This window comes from Microtus oregoni, unplaced genomic scaffold (assembly GCF_018167655.1).
Source record: "Microtus oregoni isolate MIOR12 unplaced genomic scaffold, Mior012 000086F_ref0000336, whole genome shotgun sequence".
In the NCBI taxonomy this organism is placed as follows: domain Eukaryota; kingdom Metazoa; phylum Chordata; class Mammalia; order Rodentia; family Cricetidae; genus Microtus; species Microtus oregoni.
This window is the reverse complement of record NW_024544552.1, coordinates 1,324,237-1,343,553: the sequence shown is the minus strand read 5'-3', so window position 1 is coordinate 1,343,553 and position 19,317 is coordinate 1,324,237. Positions and strand designations below refer to the sequence as shown.

Below are 19,317 nucleotides of genomic sequence, written 5' to 3'. Positions count from 1 at the left end.
ATAAAGAAAAACTTTCAATCATCGTAGACAGACAAAACAAGATATTCCATGAGAGAACCAGACTTAACCAATATCTAGTCACCTATATTGGCTGTTTGTCAGTCACTTTTTTGTGTGTGTCCTGGAGAATGTATGGCAGACTCTTTCATGAAGCAGGAACATCAAAGGACTCTCTCAACTTTAGGCAATTTCAGCAGTCATTTCTCTGTGGGTCCTGCATGTCAAACAATCCAGGCAAAAACAGTTTCTTGCCCACATAGCTAGTAAACTTCATAAGGAAACTCTTTGATGCCCGTCATCCTCTTGAAGTACACTGGTACTGCCAGGCGCATATGTATCTCACTTTTATGAAAAGTCCTAAATTCTTAAAACATTTTAAATACCATATTCTGTAGTCTTTGAAAGGTTTGAAGAATGCCTATCCATCTAAAATACATTTTTGTACATCTAGAAAATATAACTAACATGATTATAAGCTTGACTGTTATAAATAATTTTTATTAACCTATATTTCTTAATTATACATTACATTTTTAAAGGAACTGTACAAACACAATACCTTAATCAAGAGCAGAAATATACAAATAGCAAAATTGATGTTAAATTTGTATCAATAAACCAAGATTTACACCAATGCAAATCTCTACAGCATATGCCCCTTTATATGTAAGCAAACATTTATAAACAATCATTTAGGGCATTTGGGCATAGTTCTCTCCAAACTGCTGCCTGCTTTTTGTTGGGTGAAGTAATTTTTGGGGGTGTTCATTGTAACCTTTTGGGGGTTCTTGGTTCATTAAACCACATTAGCCTAGAACGAATCCACAGGTTCTCATCCTCTGTGGAAACAAAAGAATAACCTCTTTTCCAAAGCAACAAATTCTTAGACTCAAATTTGGAAGTCATGATACCTTTAGAATATATATGCTGATTTAGCTTAGCAGCCCATACAATGAAATGTCTTTCTGTACTTAACTCTTTCACAGTCAAAAAATTCAAAGACAACACAATGATATACATAATCTAGACTCTCTTTGTATAGTTCATCTTTATGTAGCTTATTTATTTTTTTACTCTATTATTTTTTAATAATTATTTTATTACCTTTACTCCTTTAATCTATGACTGTCTGTGACTATACTCTTTATCTTCCTCTCCCTAGCCTACATACATTTATCCAACATTGTGACTTATTTAGAGGCCTTTTCCACCTGAATTTCTCTTTATTGCATATCTGTAATTATCTTTTGACCAGGACAGCTTCTTCAAATGCTAAGTGCTTCTTAAAAACCTAAGCAGCATCACTGCTGGGGGAAATATGGCACTGCCTGCTTGCCTTACCCATTCCAGCATGGTGGAGCAGTTTCCTGCCTCTGAGATCCATGTACATTGCCTCATATTCAAGCATATGGCTGATCTATGTTGCCTTTAAGCAAGTTGTCACTCTCTGCTCACAAAACCCATTTGAATGCTCAATAGCTGGACCTTGTCAGCATTTGCACTGGCAGCATGGGCCAGGAAGCTGCAGTTTCAAAACAATGTGGCTTTTTGTCTGCTACCACTGAATCAAGAAAACCTCTCTTAAAGGAGCCATGCCTCTGCTTGCTTCTAGCAAACAGAGCTCACCCAAGAAAATGCCCCTACCAAACCATACCGAACTCTGTTATTTTGTGACTAGGATTTCTTTTTAAGCTTTCTCAGGTTTTATGTGGATTTAGTCAACAACATGGATGCCAATTTGTTGTAAGGAGACCACTTGTTTGTTTCCCAGCCCACCAGAAGCTCAGACCCAAAATAATCACACAGAAACTATATTAATTAAATCACTACTTGGCCTATTAGCTTTAGCTTCTTGTTAGCTAACTCTTACATCTTTATTTATTTATAATATTTATATATTATTTATTTATATTTTATTACATCTCCATTCATCTGTGCATCACCACGAGGTCATGGCCTACCAACAAAGTTTCAACATGTCTGTCTCTGGAGGCTCCATGGCTTCTTTCTGCCTTCTTCCTCCTAGAATTCAGTTTAGTTTTCCCTGCCTACCTAAGTTCTGCCCTGCTATAGGTCCAAAGCAGTTTCTTTATTAACCAGTGGTATTCATAGCATACAAAGGGGAATCCCACATCAGTGGGGTATTGAAGTCTCCCACTATCAGTTTGTGAGAGTCAGCATGTGATTTAAGCTATAGTAGTATTACTGTTTTAAATTTGGGTGCTTTTTTGTGTGGTACATAGATTTTCAAATTATAAAGTCCTCTTAGTGGTGTATTTTTCCTTTCATGAATATATAGTCTTTTTCTAATACTTTTTTATCAGTTTTGATTTGAAGTTGATTTTGTTAGATATTAAAATGACTGCAGTAAATTTCTTCTTAGTTCCATTTTACCAACCATTTTTTTTATTGATTTTTATTGAGCTCTGCATTTTTCTCTGTTCCCCTCTCTGCCTCTTCCCTCCCCTTTAATCCTCTTCCAACGTCTCCATGCTCCAAATTTACACAGGAGATATTGTCTTTTTCTACTTCCCATGCAGATTAGATCTATGTATTGATGGAGGAAGGTCATTGGTTAAATAAACTGCCTTGGCCTTAATAGGACAGAAAATTAGGTAGGTGGAGTAAACAGAACAGAATACTGGGAGGAAGAGGAAGTGAGCTCAGACACCATGCTCCCCTCTCCCGGGCAGACGCCATGAAGCTCTGACCTAGGATGGACGTAGGCTAGAATCTTCTCGGTAAGCGCACCTTGGGGTGCTACACACATTATTAGAAATGGGCTAGTCCAGATGCGAGAGTTAGCCAAGAAGAGGCTAGATATAATGGGCCAAGCAGTGTTTAAAATAATACAATTTGTGTGTTGTTATTTCGGGGCTTAAGCTAGCCAGGTGGCCGGGAGCTGGCGGTAGGAACACAGCCTGCAGCTCCCTCAACAATGTATGTCTCTCTTAGGGTCCTCATTGTTGTCTGCGTTCTCTGGAATTGTGGTTTGTGGGCTGGTTTCTTTGTTCTGTGTTTAAAAACCACTTATGAGTGAGTACATATTGTATTTGTCTTTTTGGTTCTGGGTAAGCTCACTCAAAATGATGTTTTCTAGCTCTATCCATTTGCCTGTAAAATTCAAGATGTCATTATTTTTTTCTGCTGTGTAGTACTCCATTGTGTAAATGCACCATATTTTCCTTATCCATTCTTTAGTTGAGGGGCATTTAGGTTGTTTCCAAGTTCTGGTTATGATAAGCAATGCTGCTGTGAACATAGTTGAGCTCATGTCCTTGTGGCATGATTGAGCATCCTTTGGATACATACCTAAAAGTGGTATTACTGGATCTTGAGGAAGGTTGTTTCCTAAGTTTCTGAGAAATTGCCGCACGATATCCAAAGGGGCTGTAGCAGCTTGCATTTCTACCAGCAATGCAGAAGTGTTCTCTTTACCCCACAACCGCTCCAGCATAAGTTGTCATCAGTGTTTTTGATCTTGGTTATTCTTACTGGTGTAAGATGGAATCTCAGAGTTGTTTTGATTTGTATTTCTCTGATGACTAAGGATTTTGAACATTTCCTTAAGTGTGTTTCAGCCATTTTAGATGCCTCTGTTGAGAGTTCTCTCTTTAGGTCTGTATTCCATTTTTATTGGATTGTTGTTTTGAACACCACTTTCTTGAGTTCTTTTTATATTTTGGAGATCAGACCTCTGTCTAATGTGGAGTTAGTGAAGATCTTTTCCCACTCTGTAGGCTGTTGCTTTGTCTTGTTGACCATGTCCTTTGCTTTACAAAAGCTTTTCAGTTTTAGGAGGTCCTATTTATTAGTTGTTTCTCTCAGTGTCTGTGTTACAGCTGGGCTTATATTTAGGAAGTGGTCTCCTGTGCCAAAATGCATTCAAATGTACTTCCCACTTTCTTTTCTATAAGGTTCAGTGTGGATGGCTTTATGTTAAGGTCTTTGATCCATTTGGATTTGAGTTTGCTGCACAGTGATAGATATGGATCTATTTTCATTCTTTTACATGTTGATATCCAGTTATACCAGCACCACTTGTTAAATATGCCTTTGTTTTTCCATTTGAATTTTTTTGCTTCTTTGTCGAAAATCAGTTGTTCAAAGGTGTGTTGATTAATATCTAGGTCTAAGATTCGATTTCATTGGTCCTCCTGTCTGTTTTTATGCCAATACCAGCCTGTTTTCAGTACTGTAGCTCTGTAGTAGAGTTTGAAGTCAGGGATTGTAATGCCTCCAGAAATTTTTATTGTACAGGGTTGTTTTGGCTATTCTGGGTTTTTTGTTTGTTTTTCTGTATGAAATTGAGTAGTTCTTTAGAGGTTTGTGAAGAATTTTGCTGGGATTTTGATGGGCATTATATTGAATTATAGATTGCCTTTGGTAAGTTTGCCATTTTTACTATGTTAATTCTACCTACCCAAGAGCATGGGACATCTTTTCATTTTCCAGTGTCTTCTTCAATTTCTTTCTTCAAAGATTTAAAGTTCTTGTCATATAAGTCTTCCACTTTTATGGAGTTCTTATTTCAAATGACTAAACTGTAGAATGTACTGAAATGTACAAAGAATAAATAATACAAGGAATTGTACCCTTCAGCTACATTATAGGCCTCATTTCAGTACCTACCTACCTTTTATTAACTTTGGCTTCTTGAGGGAAGACAAACCTGTTCTTTACTATAGAAGGCCTTTCTAGTAAATATCACTCTCAAAATATAAATCTGAACATCACTTGGCATGAATGATTCTTCTGATGTGAGATTCTATTCTGTATGCTGTGATTACAATTAATAAATAAAGAAAACTAGCTTGGCCTGATAGAGTAGAATAGAGCTAGGTGGAGAAAACTAAACTGAATGCTGTGAGGAAGAAGGTGGAGTCAGAAAGAAGCCATGGAGCTAATGTTGGGGACAGATGTGTTGAAACACAACCCTCATGTTAAAATATGAAAAAATGGAGATGGGTCAATTCTAGAGGTAAGGGTTAGCTATCAATATGCTTAAGTAACTGGCCAAGAAGTGATTTAATTAATACAGTTTCTGTGTGAATATTTTGGGTCTGAGCTGCCGGAAGGCAGGGAAACAAACAAGTGGCCTCATTACAACAATCTTTCACCATTCTGATCTGTATCAGGCAACCAAATATTTGCTTTAAAACCAACTCTCAGAATTGTCCTGTGACTTCAAAAAGAGCACCATGGCATGTGTGCTTCTCCTCAGACCTCACAGTGTAAATATAAATAAATAAACAAATAAATAAATAAATAAAGGCTTATGTAGGCAGTCACAGGATGTAACCCAAGGACTTTGCCAATCTGAAAATTTGAAATAGAAGCTCTTCACATGCAGAATAATGAATATGGAGGAGAATCTTGGAGCAGGAAAAAAAGCAAAAAGGGGCAGTTGATTGATGAACTGTCTCTACAGTACTCCTCACTTTTCTTCCCCCCACTCTTCATCTATTCCTTTATTTCCTTCATTCCTAAGTTCCTTCCTTCCTTCTTCTTTCCTTCCTACCTCCCATCCTTTCTTTTTGAGCCAGGATCTTACTATTTATCCTGGAACTTACAATGTAGACTAGGCTTGTCGACAACCCACAGAAGCCCACGTGTCTTTGTCTCCTTAATGCAAGGGTTACAGTTATGAACTACCACAGGTGACTTCTTGCACTATTTCTGAATTTCAGGAGAGCAATTTAAAACAGAGATGGTACCACAGAGCTGAGAAAAATATTTATGACACCAATCACACCTAGATAACAGTCAATATTCAGAGGTACCTGTAAACCAGTAGCTTGCTGGATTATCATGCACAAAGCCCAGTTAGGACTCACGTCAATACTTATTTAAGTTAAAATCTTTATAGGAATCATAACTCAGCTTATATAAAATTTCTGCAAGAACAATATCTATTATCTTCAATACACTTTTTATAAAGTTATACAAAGCATACAACTTTATTTTAAATTTTGATTTAAAAGTAATGGTAAGTTGTCATGGAATCATTTCAATATAATTGTGATGTTCAGTATTGTTGACTGCCTTGAGTGTTTATGATCAAGCAGGGAACCAGTCTTCCAAATTCAAAGCCTCTTAGAAAATTGTTTTATAAATCTGGGGTCATTCAAAGAAAAATTATTATTGAATCGAGTTGTACTTTTTCCAGACTTATGAATGTTTCTATTTACATTACTATTATGATTTGTGAACACAAATAATTAGATGTGCCTAAGGACCTAATGCTCCAAATGATGCTGCTCTGAAATGTCATATACAGTGTTCTGATGTAATGACACAAGCAGTAGAAGAGTGCATTTATGTAAATTGCAGGCAGTATCTCAAAACTTACACTCAATAAATAAATATACACCTGAAATAAATAAATTTGTGGGAAGTTAAAGAACTTCTTTCAAGGTTATAAGCCCTGTAGTTATATCATGAAGATATCATAAAGGAAACAGGAAATCATAACACTTGAGGAGGAATGGCTAGGAGAGTTTGGTGGATTCCGAAAAGAATCTGGGGTTGACTCACAGCGAGGCCTGGAGCAGGAGTAGGGGGACTCTCAGCAAGGTCTAGGGAAAGGTTGGGAGCAGTTGTTGATCATCAGCAGGATGTGGGCTGGAAGCTGATGCTATGTTAAGCTGGGACATGGTCTCAGGTAGTGTGTCTTCTCCTGTAGCAACAGATGTTTTGCATGACTTCTTCTGTTTACAAAGGAAAAAAAATAGATTGTTCTCCTTTAAACCTCGATAGTTATTTTCAAAGTAACAAAGAATACAGTAATTTTTTCTCTTTAGTCTTTTTCACAGGTTTTTTTCTCTAATTTTCCTGAGATAATAACACATTCACATCCACAGATACCTTCAGCATCAGTCTTTCAGCTATCCTAACAAAGATGATGAGCCCCAGTCTGTAAATATGTTTTACATACTTTACTCTCATCATTCTCTGCCATGAAGTCTCCTTTGTGCCCTCCCACCCATTCTTGCAGGTTATCTGTCTTCTCTCCAAGGTTGTTCCCGCTCTGCTTTCTTGTCACATGTATTCCTCCACCATTACCATTTCTCCCTTCTCATAAGACCTATGCCTCCCTTCTCATGTTCTCTTTTCTAGTTTCATCGTCTAAACACACACACACACACGCACATGCACACACACACACGTGCACACACACGCATGCACACACATGCACATACACACAAACACACACATACACGCGCACAGACTTGCACATACACAGGACACATACACACACTCATGCATGCACACACACACATGTTGGGACCAATTAAGACCTGGCCTTCAGCTGGATGTTGGGATTAATGAGTCCTGGCTTTCAGCTGCTCTATCCTGCTAGTACCTTCTAATTGAAGTTACTAGAAACTGTGTCTACCTTAGAGGTTCAGAGGATGGGATTATCACACGTTGGCCATTGACTATAGTGTATTTAAGCCTTCACGGTATTAATTGAGGGGGCTTTCTGAATCAGCGTTTGAAGATCTGCGTGTGTCGGTCTGTCTCTGTGTCTGTATTCTCAACCTCCAGCACCCTTTCCCGAAGCTTGCGAACTGGGTTCTAGCACACAGAGTGCAGACACTGGGGCGGGTTCACGGCACACACACACACACACACACACACACACACACACACCATGTTGCTCTGTATTGTACAACTCTTAATTGTATTTGGTTTTGTATTTAACATTTTCTTTGAATAAGATAAGGTATTCGATTTTTTTCTTCTTTATCTTTAAATTCTGAAATCCTCTCTTCCATGTCTTTTAATTTGTTGGTGAGACTTACATCTGAGGCTTTTGTAGACTTCCTGAGTATTTTATTTCCAGTTTTATTTATGTTTAGGTTTTCTTAGTGATTCAATATTTTTGCTAAATTCTACTTTTGGGTCATGAATTGTTTTCATTTTTCATTCAACTGTTTATATTTTCACAGTCTTTATGCAGAATTTTTTTTCATAGCCTCAGACATATTTCAAATTGCTTTTTAAAGTTTTTGCCACTGCTTCATCTAAATTGCTTTTCTTGGGGCCTGTTAAAATGGGATTACTGTGTTCAGGAAGAGCTATATTCTCCTGGTTGTTCACATTTGTGGTTTTGTGATGGAATCTAGATATCTGGAGTACAACATTTGAGGAGTTGTTGACTTGCTCTCAATTCATCTGAAGTTGATATGCTAGCTGCCACAAGAGAAAAGTAATTAATACTCCTTCCAAGTTACATATGAACAACAATGACCAGCACAGGAAGAAATTCCTAATGGGATAATGGTGGCACTTGTATTTGGGGAGTAACCAACAATTGTCCACCTGGACGTAGTAGGGCCCTCTCAATAGGAGGGAAATCATATCCGGTACTGAAAACCTAGCCAGCTACTGGATGGTGAGCTCATGGTCGCTAGATGAAAAACAACTATTGTCATTTTCTTAGACCAGTACAATAGCCAACTGTATTTCATTCTAAATACCCATTCTTAATCCTACAGTTAAGTTCAGCTTTCATCCTTTTTCAAAGAAGCTACTTTTTGCAGTAGATGAAAGCGTTGTTTAAATCCATATCTGATAAAGATCAAGGGGACAACACTGTGGAGGGTTCATCCCTAATTGTTGCATCTCTAATATAATCTCTGCACCCAAACTAAAGGAAGACAGTGGAAGAAAGAATGTAAGAGCCAGATGACCTTGTTGTTTAGTGCAAGACAGTGTCTTCTCTATATGGCACATGGGCATCTCATGAAAATTCAGTAACATGACTTCTTAAAAATTATTCATAATGGTAACACTGGTTCACATTACAGCCTTCATGGAGTAAATCTCACACACCTACCCCCAAATGGAGAGCTACATGAATTAAGTGTGTTATTACAAAAGGCAGAATGGAGGTGGACAGTGGTGGTTCACACTTTTAATCTCAGTACTTGGGAGTCAGAGGCAGGCAGATCTCTGTGAGTTTGAGGTAAAACTTGTCTGCGAAGTGAGTTCCTGGACAACTAGGTTTGTTACAGAGAGAAACCCTGTCTTGAAGAAAAACAAAATAAACCAAAAACAAAATAAAAGAAAGGTAGAAACAATCTTCTCCAGTGTTGAACCAAAGCTTCTAACAATTATCAGATCCCAAATTGTCAGCTCTAATCACATACACATACAAACAATGCACATATACATGCATGTACATAGATATATGCTTTTATGCATTAATAATTAAATAAATTATGAATTTGAAAAGGCTTGTGGGGAAGACAAGTGCAGTTAAGGGTAGAAATAATGGAAAAATTGTCAAAAATTATAAAATATATTGTATTAAATTCTTTTTGGTTTTTCATGACAGGGTTTCTCTGTAGCCTAGGAGAGTTTAATTTTTAATGAATTAATTAAAATATTATTTACCAAAAAATTGAAAGCCCTTATGACAGAGAGAAGAAAAGAACATATTGCAGCATGTTTGAGGGAACCACGAAAAAGGATATAAGGATAAGTAGTGTTTTTGACTTAAAATGTAGGATAGATATATTAAAGTGAAGTGAGACCAACAGAGTCAAGAAAAATGTTCTCTATTAGCTTTTTCATGAATGATCCAGCTAGTCAAGTGATAACAGATGAATTTTAGTTAAATCATGCACCTAAATATTGTAACAAAACATTCCTCAGTGGTGGAAAAATTAAAAACAAGTTGCTCTGTATAATACATGAAGAAAATAATTATATATGTGTGTGTATATATATGTTTGTGTATAGCTTTAAATAACTTAACATTACAAACTACTGTCAAATAACACAATATGTTTTCTTTTCCTGGAAAGGAATAGCAGCTTTAATATGAATTTATCTTATAGTAAAATTGCACCATATTTTCTTACAATAGTTTTCTTCAAGGCTCTATAAATAGTATCATGGAATGTTTTGTTCCACATGCACATGCATTTATCCATGTACATACATTGTATACATTCCATGTGTGTGGGAGAGTACACATACCTGTGAATTTGGGCAAAATGCCTTTCTCTGAATTTTATAGTAGATTCAGCAGTATTTGGCACTTACTACAAGGTGAAAATACTTAGAAATTTGGTCTACTTAACTGATAAACTTAACAATATTGTTCTAATATGGGTAGAGTTCTCAAATCAACATTTAAAATGTTAAGTTTGACTGGGCAGTGGTGGTGCATGCCTTTAATCCCAGCACTCAGGAGCACAGACAGGCAGATCTTTGTGAGTTCGATGACAGCATGGTCTACAAGAGCTAGTTCCAGGACAACCAGGGCTGTTATACAGAGAAACCCTCTTTTGAAAAACAAAAAACAAACAAGCAAAAAGGCAAAAAAAAAAAATAGCCCAACACCGACAAAAAAGATGCTAAATTCAAGTGTACCAAAGTCTTATACCGGGGTTTACCAAGACTATATAAATACTTTAAAAATAATCAATAGAAATGAATTTCTATTTAATTCTCCCTTTTATTGCCTACATATTACCACCAGAAAAAAAACTAAACAACAGAAATAAGCCAAGCAACCAAAACAAAGACTTTTCAGCAAGAAGGAACTCTAACAGTAAGTGGAGCACTGCTGTTTTAACTGGCATAGAAGAGAATAAAGGAGGATGTTAAAAATGCACATGAAATCACTGAGACAACTTGTGTTTGGAATCTGAGAAATTTTCTATTGCACACATTCTTCAGCACTCATACATACATACATTCATACATACATACATACATAGATCTAAACTACATGAGATGTGAAAAAAGACAAGATCTCCTGAGTAAATTGGGTGCATGGGGACCTTGGGAGGGGACTGAAGGGGAGTGGAGAGGCAGGGAGGGGAGAGTTGGGGAGAGTCGGGGAGAGGAGAGTCAGGGAGGGGAGCACAGAAAATGTAGAGCTCAATAAAAATACTTACATACTTGCATATTATGTTATTTAACATATAACAAAACTATTTTTTAGAATTCTATCATATTGAAAATGAGTAGAATCTTGGAGGTGCTGGAGAAAAAAGAATGATGAAGTAGTGTAAATTGTATCTTATTTAAAATATATTTTAAAAGTACAAAATGGAAAAATACTTATGAAACTGTAATAATAATACATTCTATTTTAGATCTTTAGTTTCTTATTACATATTTTGTAAGATAAATATCCAGTATTACTTATCTGTATCCATGCAGGCTACTCAGGTGGTAGAGACAGGCTTGTCTCCATGGGTTTAAGGCCAGCCTGGTCTACATAATGGGTTTCAGGTCAGGCAGTGTTATGCAGTCAGATCCTGCCTCGAAAAACAAACAAACAAACAAAAAAGAACTAATAGCAAGAACATGATTCATGCTGTTTTCACTCTACATGACCTTCCCTAGTTTTTTCGTAGTTTTCCATCCTTCCCTCCAGAGAGAAGGCCATGTTTTCTTGCAACAATGTTCTACTTCCTTATTACATCCCTGTTGATTTTTCTCTGTTCCACTAACCTGATGCCTTTTTATATATAGTAGTTCTTTATTTATACTAGTCTTGATAAATAGTGTAACTGGCACTTCCTATAAAGCCTCTCCATTTTCTTAATGTATTTTTGCTCTCAGTCTTTTATACCAGTTTTTGAGTTGTATGATAATTTCTCCAAAAAGTATTAGAGTTTCTCTTTTAAAGATTTTTATTTTTCCATTATTTGAGGGCCATTTTTAGGATCACAGCGAATAGAGTACGATGAATTGGGGGTCCCAGGGTCTTCCTCCCCATCTTGTCACAGGTTTTCACTGGTCATATCTTGCACCACAGTCATGATTTTGCTGTCACCTCTAAAGTTTTGCATGGCCTTTACATATTGTGAGAATTCCATTCTATTCATCTTAGTGATTTATAAAATCCAAAGTGTCACATATGTTCTCATTTACATAAGAATAACTCTCTCAGTAGTTAAAATAGTTATCTTTGCTGATTTTAAAAATTTATTCCTAGACTATTAGTATTTCTTTTATAAATGGAGTGCCTCTGCTTTGTGAGTATATATTTAGGATTGTAGTGTTTACTGATCATTTTTTTCTTTAATGATTTTGTAAAGTCCCAATTCTTGAAGACATGACATGAATGGGTCATCAAACCTAGAGAAACAAGTTGGTTTTAATCTGGAAGCTTCATCTTCACTGGTTAGCTTTCAGAGCACTAGAAGGTGAAATGCATGTATGTTATCAGAGGACAAAAGTAAACATCAGTTTTATTGATTTATAAGCCTCACAAGCATCAACAAGCATCACTTCACAAGATAGAATCCACACATGGTATTATTATCTAGACCAAGAACATAGGGCTAGACAAGTCATAGACCAAAGGGAAGAGTTGACATTTATTACTCTGCCAAAGTGACATAATATTAAAGTGACAACTAGTCTCTTCTCATTACTATGGTAATCAAAACAAAGATTCACAACTGGTCAAGGTGTAGAGAATAAGAGACTGTACAGTGCTCAGCCCTAAATGCGACATCTGTAATGCAAACCCTCTTCCCATATGTTGGAGAGCATTGTAGGAGATCAGCTTCATGCTAAACACCATGGCCAGCAGAGTACCAATGCAGGGGAGGTTAAGGAGATTTGTTCAGCAAGACTCGGTGGCCTGTGTTGTTTCAAATTAGAGTCTGATATCAGGTTGTTTATTTCAAGAATATTTACGCACAGCACAGCTTGGAAAAAAATTCCTGGTGATAATTAACTTAATCCTGTTTCATAATGAACATTAAGCCATGGCAACATCTAGAATCTGATAAAGTGTAAGTGATATATTCCATAAGAATGAGTTCTACAGATTAACTAAGAAGGCAGGCTCAAAGTTAACAATGTTCATGATGAAGTTTTAGGAAAGCCAGTGCTATAGATTTACTGAGATCAATGTAGGAGTCTGGGTGAGCAGGTAATGTCTGGCCATATGAAAAGTCTCAAAGTCACCAGGCTATTAACCACACCCATTTATAGTCTTCTGAGCAGAACACATCTCTTCCTTTAAAAAGACAATCCAATCATGTGTGTTTAGCGTTCCTCATTTCCACAGTGCTTGTCTGCCAACACTAGTACTTACGTGCTCCCTGCAGTCTGGTAGAGCCTGGTAGCAAAAGCAGATGAGTATAGGAAACAAAGTTTATGGATAGAACAGGGAACTTGCACATATGAACATTCAGTGCTTGTGAGAGTATTCACCTCATAAAGTTAGATCAGACCTGTCTAACTTTAATCAGACAAAAGCCCAACATGGAGAAAGGAGATTGAGACAAGATATTAAACCTAACTGAGAGAGAGAGAGAGAGAGAGAGAGAGAGAGAGAGAGCACTATTTTTTGAATCGAGCTATATATTTTTCTCTGCTACCCTTCCTTTATCTCCTGTTACCTTCTACCATCTCCCATGACTCTCAGGCTCCTAATTTACTCAGGAGATCTTGTCTTTTTCTTTTTCATATGTGGATCCATACATGTCTTTCTTAGGGTCCTTTTTGTTGTGTAGGTTCTCTGGGGTTCTGGGCAGTAGGCTGTTTTTTCTTTGTTTTATGTCTAAAAGTCACTTATAAGTGAGTACATATTATATTTGTCTTTCTGGGTCTGGGTTACCTTACTACTGGTAGAACACTCCAGTGTGTGACAATAGCCAAGAATATATAGATGCACTAATTATACAGAAATTATTCCTTAAATCAAGTAAGCTGGGTATGGGATAGGTATGGGTAACAGAGGAACTGAAGAAGTAGGAAGAGGTAAAATTGATCAAAATTTAAAAGGCTGTTTCTAAATGTATTTTAGTCTATTGTACTTAGATTATGTGAGGAACTGATTTTTAACTATTGTTTTCTGTGTGATTGTAAGATAAGGTGTGTTAGATGTTATATGTTGAGTTTTATATGTAGAATATTGAAAACATAACATTTTGTATTAGAATTATACCTTTGTCTTTAATCAATTTTTTTACACTTTTTTATTTTTACTTATAATTTTCCACCTCCTCCTCTCCTCCCATTTCCCTCCCCCTCCCCCATCACCCTCCCTGTCCCTTTCCAGTTCAAAGAGCAGTCAGGGTTCCCTGCCCTGTGGGAAGTCCAAGGTCCTCCTCCCTCCATCCAGGTCAAAAAAGTTGAGCATCAATTTTAATGTAGTTTTGCATTTAAAATACAGAGGAAATGCTGGTCAAATACAGTAACGAATCTAGAAAGCTGCTTTTGGAAAATAGTAAGCAATAAATAAGCGGAGAAAAGAGAGTTTATTTAAGCATATTTTTACCAATAATAGTCACTTTAATGAGACAAATTTCATACTCATTTTAAAGTAAATCCCATTTTACATCTTAAAAATATGGAAAAATCAGATAATATGCTAAAAGGGAAAGAACTAAACTGCTATACTCTAAAGAGAAAAAGGATACAATCTTATGGTTTTGAGTCTGGAAAAGATTTCCCAGACAAAAATATCTAAAAATGTGAATTGCATTAAAAGTGTTTAAAGGAAACTCACATAGGTTGTAGAAGTTTGCACTCCACCAGCAATGGATGACTGTTCCCTTACTCCACATTCTCACCAGCGTGAACTGTCACCTGTTTTACTGATCTTAGCTATTCAGACAGGTTTAAGATGAATTCTTAAAATAATATCATTTACATTCCCTGATATCTAAGGATATTGAACATTTAAGTGTATCACAGCCTTTTGAATTTCCTCTTTGAGAATGCTCTGCTTAGATCTTTAGCCAAATTTCAATTGGATTATTTGTTTTCTCACTTATCTACTTTTTTGAGTTCTTTATATATTTTGGATATTGTAGTAATAAGGGCGGCGGGGCTGCGTCCCCAGCACCCCGGCTGCCTGGCTAGCTTATGCCCGAAATAACAACACACAAATTGTATTCATTTAATCACTGCTTGGCCCATTTCTATCTAGCCTCTTCTAGGCTAATTCTCACATATTAATTTAGTCCATTTCTAATCATCTGTGTAGCGCCCCTAGGAGCGCTTACCAGGAAGATTCTAGCCTACATCCATCCTGGTCGGAGCTTCATCGCATGCATCTGCCTGGGAGCTGGGAGCATGGCGTCTCCCTGAGGCGTCTGCTCCCGAGATTAGAGCTGTGGAGCCTCTGAGCTCACTTCCTCTTCCTCCCAGCATTCTGTTCTGTTTACTCCACCCACCTAAGGGTGGGCCTATCAAATGGGCCTAGCAGTTTCTTTATTACTTAACCAATGAAATCAACAGATTGATATATGATACTCCCACATCAGGATATTAGTCCTCTATCAGAAGAACAGTAAGTAAAAATCTTTCCGCATACTGTAGATGACTACTTTGACCGAATGTATCCTTTTCAAAAGAAATTTTTCTTAGTTTAACACTGGAAAAATTAAACTCAAGTGATATTTTCATAGAAAAACAGATAAGGAATTCTATAAATGAAAATACACAATCGCAAGTCAGGTATCAATTCTTAAATGCTTGGATGTACTTCTATAGCTGTTGTTTGTTTCCAGTTGCTTGGTGTTCCTATTTTCAAAGCTCCACTGTTGAAAGCACTGAATTAATTTTGTGGGTCACCCCTTCCTTCTTCATTAATTGGGTTTGGATGGAGAGGGGTTATTTTCTTTCTTTTAGGCTTGGTGACCTTGAAAGAGACAGTGAGAGATACTATAAGATTCTAACAATTTGAGCTAAAGCAATGTTTATATATTCTCCAGTCACCCATTCTTGTCTATTGGCCTCAATAGCCTTATATGACCTTTGGCCCTCTCAAAGGCTGTTGATCTTCTCTGCTTCATTTTCTTCATTGTTTTGTCCTATTTTGAGCCACCTCTTTCCAACTATATGGTCCTTGAAGAGAAGGCTCCTCCTTCTAAACATGACTTTATCTAAGTAAGCTGGATATTTACATGTGTAGTGGAATTAATACTGATGTGTTTTTAGTTCGTGATGCTGTTTTTTAGTTCGTGACTCGGGCCCCAGTGCCGAGTCCGAGACATACTTGGCCACACAGGCCCATTCTGCCTACCTTGGCTAAATTTGCCACGGAACCCCACTGCCTGAATTAGCAGAAGCTCAAGTACCTGCGGTTTGCAACAAAAGCTGCCACAGCGGCAGATTTGGTCTGATACAAAGTGACTTGGCCAGGCAGTGGTAGCACACGCCTTTAATCCCAGCACTTGGGAAGCAGAGGCAGGCAGATCTCTGTGAGTTTGAGGTCGGCCAGGCAGTGGTATCGCAAGTCTTTAATCCCAGCACTCGGGAGGCAGAGACAGGCGGATCTCTGTGAGTTCGAGGCCAGCCTGGTCTACAAGAGCTAGTTCTAGGACAGGCTCCAAAAACACAGAGACCACCACTGGCAGGAACCGATCATTGCAGGTAAAAAATTTTTCTTTTATAAATAAAATGTCTGAACACATTAGTATTCAAGAATTTAACAGTTTTTTATAATTGTACCATGTGGGAGATTTTACAAGAGGTGTCTATCAACCCTTCTGGGATTTGTAGTTTTCATTGGCACTAAATAGTTTGATAATAGAAATATGATAAAGTCTTTACGAGACGAATCCAGGATTCTTAAGGCAGAGATTGAATGCTTAAAAACAATTGAGAATGACAACAATCTTCTCAAGAATCAGTTTGAAGTTCTCCAGCCTGATGTTAAGGAGAAATTCATTACTATGGAAGAGGGAACAGCTGATCTGGATGGTAAGCTTCAGTCCCTTTCTGTAGGAAATGAAACATTAACTGAGAGAATCAAAACTGCTGAATGTGACAATCGGATTTTGTCTAAAGCTTATGACAGATTGACGGAAAAACAGTCAATACAAAAAGGCACGGTTTATGCCATAAAAATTATGTCCAAAGATGAGATGTTATCTCTAACGGACAAACTTCATACATTAGAATCCTCAGTGAAGGCTTTGGAACATAATTCTGGACAGAGATTCAGACATTGCAGAAGGCAATGGTGAATAGAATTGAAAAGATTGAAGAATTTCTAAATTCTGATGAAGAAGAGCGAAGGGTAGAAAGTCAAATTTTAACTACATCTGTGGGAAAATCTCTCCAGGACAATTTCCACAAAGCTCTACCTACAGCTCTACCTGCCTTTCCAGTAATAACAACAGAGAAGGTGATTGGTTCCAGAAACCCTAGGGTCATCAAGGAGGATACATGGGAGCCTGTCCATATGAATGATCTCAAGGAAATAAAACAGGCTGTCATGACTTTTGGGATGCAAGCCTCTTTTGTTAAAGAGATGCTAAGATCATGGGCCATGACAAGCAGAGCAACCCCCTCAGACTGGCTCTGTGGTACTTGAGAGTGGACCGCAATTGAAATGGAAATGCTTATTCAGGCAAGAGGCTAGACTCTTAGAACAGCAGGAAAAAGCAAAGGGAATTGACATTTCCCTAGATAAAATTCTAGGTGAAGGGCTCTTTTCCGACCCTCAGGAACAAGCTAATTTGGATGAAAACACACTCTCCATGTGTACTACAGCAGCCTTAAGGGCTTGGGACAGGGTACAAGACCCAGGACAGAGAATGGAATAATTTGTCAGAGTTAAACAGGGTCAGAGAGAACCCTTTAGTGACTTTTTACAAACACTAACTAAGGCTGTACAAATAGGGATATCTGACCCAGAAGCAAGGTGTATAATGATTGAGTCTTTGGCTTATGAAAATGCAAATGTGGAATGCAAAAGGATTTTGGGGCCTTTAAAGCTCAGATCAGTGACCTTGGAAGAATGGTTCTTGCATACACTCAATGTTGATACATTTGATTATGGCACTGAAGCATGGGTAGAAGAAGCAATTTCCAATGGTAAAAGGAGACACCAGAATACCAAATGTTTTAATTGTGGAAAAATGGGTCATATGAAAAGGAATTGTAGACAACGGATTTTCAGAAATAATAATAATAATAATAATAATAATAATAATAATAATAATGCATCTTTCAGAAATACTAATAATAATGCATCTTCCAGAAATAACAGAAATAGGAGGACTCAGCCTTCAGGTTTATGTAGAAGATGTGGAAAAGGCAGACTTTGGACGAATGAATGCAGGTCTACAAGAGATAGACAAGGCAACCTGATACAGTCGGGAAACGTGAGAGGGGGGCCTCACAGGCCCCCATGGCAAACATGGTTCAGTCATTTCCAGTTTCTGCAGAGAACGTGCCTCATCAGGACAATTAGGAAGCCCCATGCCTACTGTTACAAGCAATAATGATCAGAAAGATAAGTTACGTGTGTTTTGGCAAACTTCTATAAATGATCAAAGACCTAAACTGAGAGTGTGTGTAAATGGCATTTTTATTACTGGCCTGCTGGACACAGGTGCTGATGTAAGTATCATTACCCCAGAATCTTGGCATCCATATTGGCCTCTTCAGAATGTAAATGTTCAGCTCCTGGGAATTGGAACCCTATCTCGAGTAAGGCAGTGCACGAGATGGGTTGAATGTATAGGGCCAGAGGGACAAATAGGAAAATTAAGCCATATGTAGCCAATATCACAATGAATTTACAGGGTCGTGACCTATTACAACAATGGAATACCAAAATTAACATTCCTGCGACTTCTAGAGCCTATATTTCTGAAAATAATATTAAAAGATATTACAAATGGAGAAAACCAGCCATTAGGGCTGTGCAAGAACAAACAATTCATGTCCCTTCCGAGATACCAACAGCCTTGCCTCTAAAATGGTTGACTGAGAAACCAATATGGACAAAGCAATGGCCTTTAGCTGAGGAAAAGTTACAGGCTTTAGAACAGCTGGTACAAGAACAATTAGATGCTGGACATATAGAAGAATCTACCAGCCCTTGGAATTCTCCTGTATTTGTGGTTAAGAAAAAATCAGGTAAATGGAGAATGGTGACAGATCTCAGGGCCATCAACAAGGTTATTCAACCTTTGGGCCCTCTGCAATCTGGAATTCCTTTGCCCTCTTTATTACCAAAAGGATGGCCTCTCATAGTTATTGATTTAAAGGATTGTTTTTTCACTATACCTTTGCAAAAAGAAGATAGAGAAAAATTTGCCTTCACAGTGCCTACTTATAACAATTCTCAACCTTCGAGGAGGTACCACTGGACCGTCCTCCCCCAGGGTATGTTAAATAGCCCCTCCCTGTGCCAATATTTGGTGAACCAACCATTGCAAATAATACACAAGAAATTTCCCAAATCTATAGTATACCATTACAGGAATGACATTTTGTTATCAGATTCAAACATGGATACCTTGAACAGACTGTTTGAAGAAATAAAGATACTTTTACCTAAATGGGGATTGCAAATTGCTCCTG

The 19,317-nt window shown here is 37.5% G+C and overlaps 1 protein-coding gene across 1 annotated transcript in view; it reads right to left on the bottom strand.

Annotated features, from left to right (window-relative positions):
• Positions 1 to 19,317, bottom strand: part of LOC121442000 — a 65,593-nt gene that overhangs the window by 23,920 nt on the left and 22,356 nt on the right. Inside the window, 1 exon segment of the mRNA XM_041643439.1 lies at positions 1,655 to 1,692. Within this exon segment, the coding sequence (XP_041499373.1) occupies positions 1,655 to 1,692 (38 nt within the window).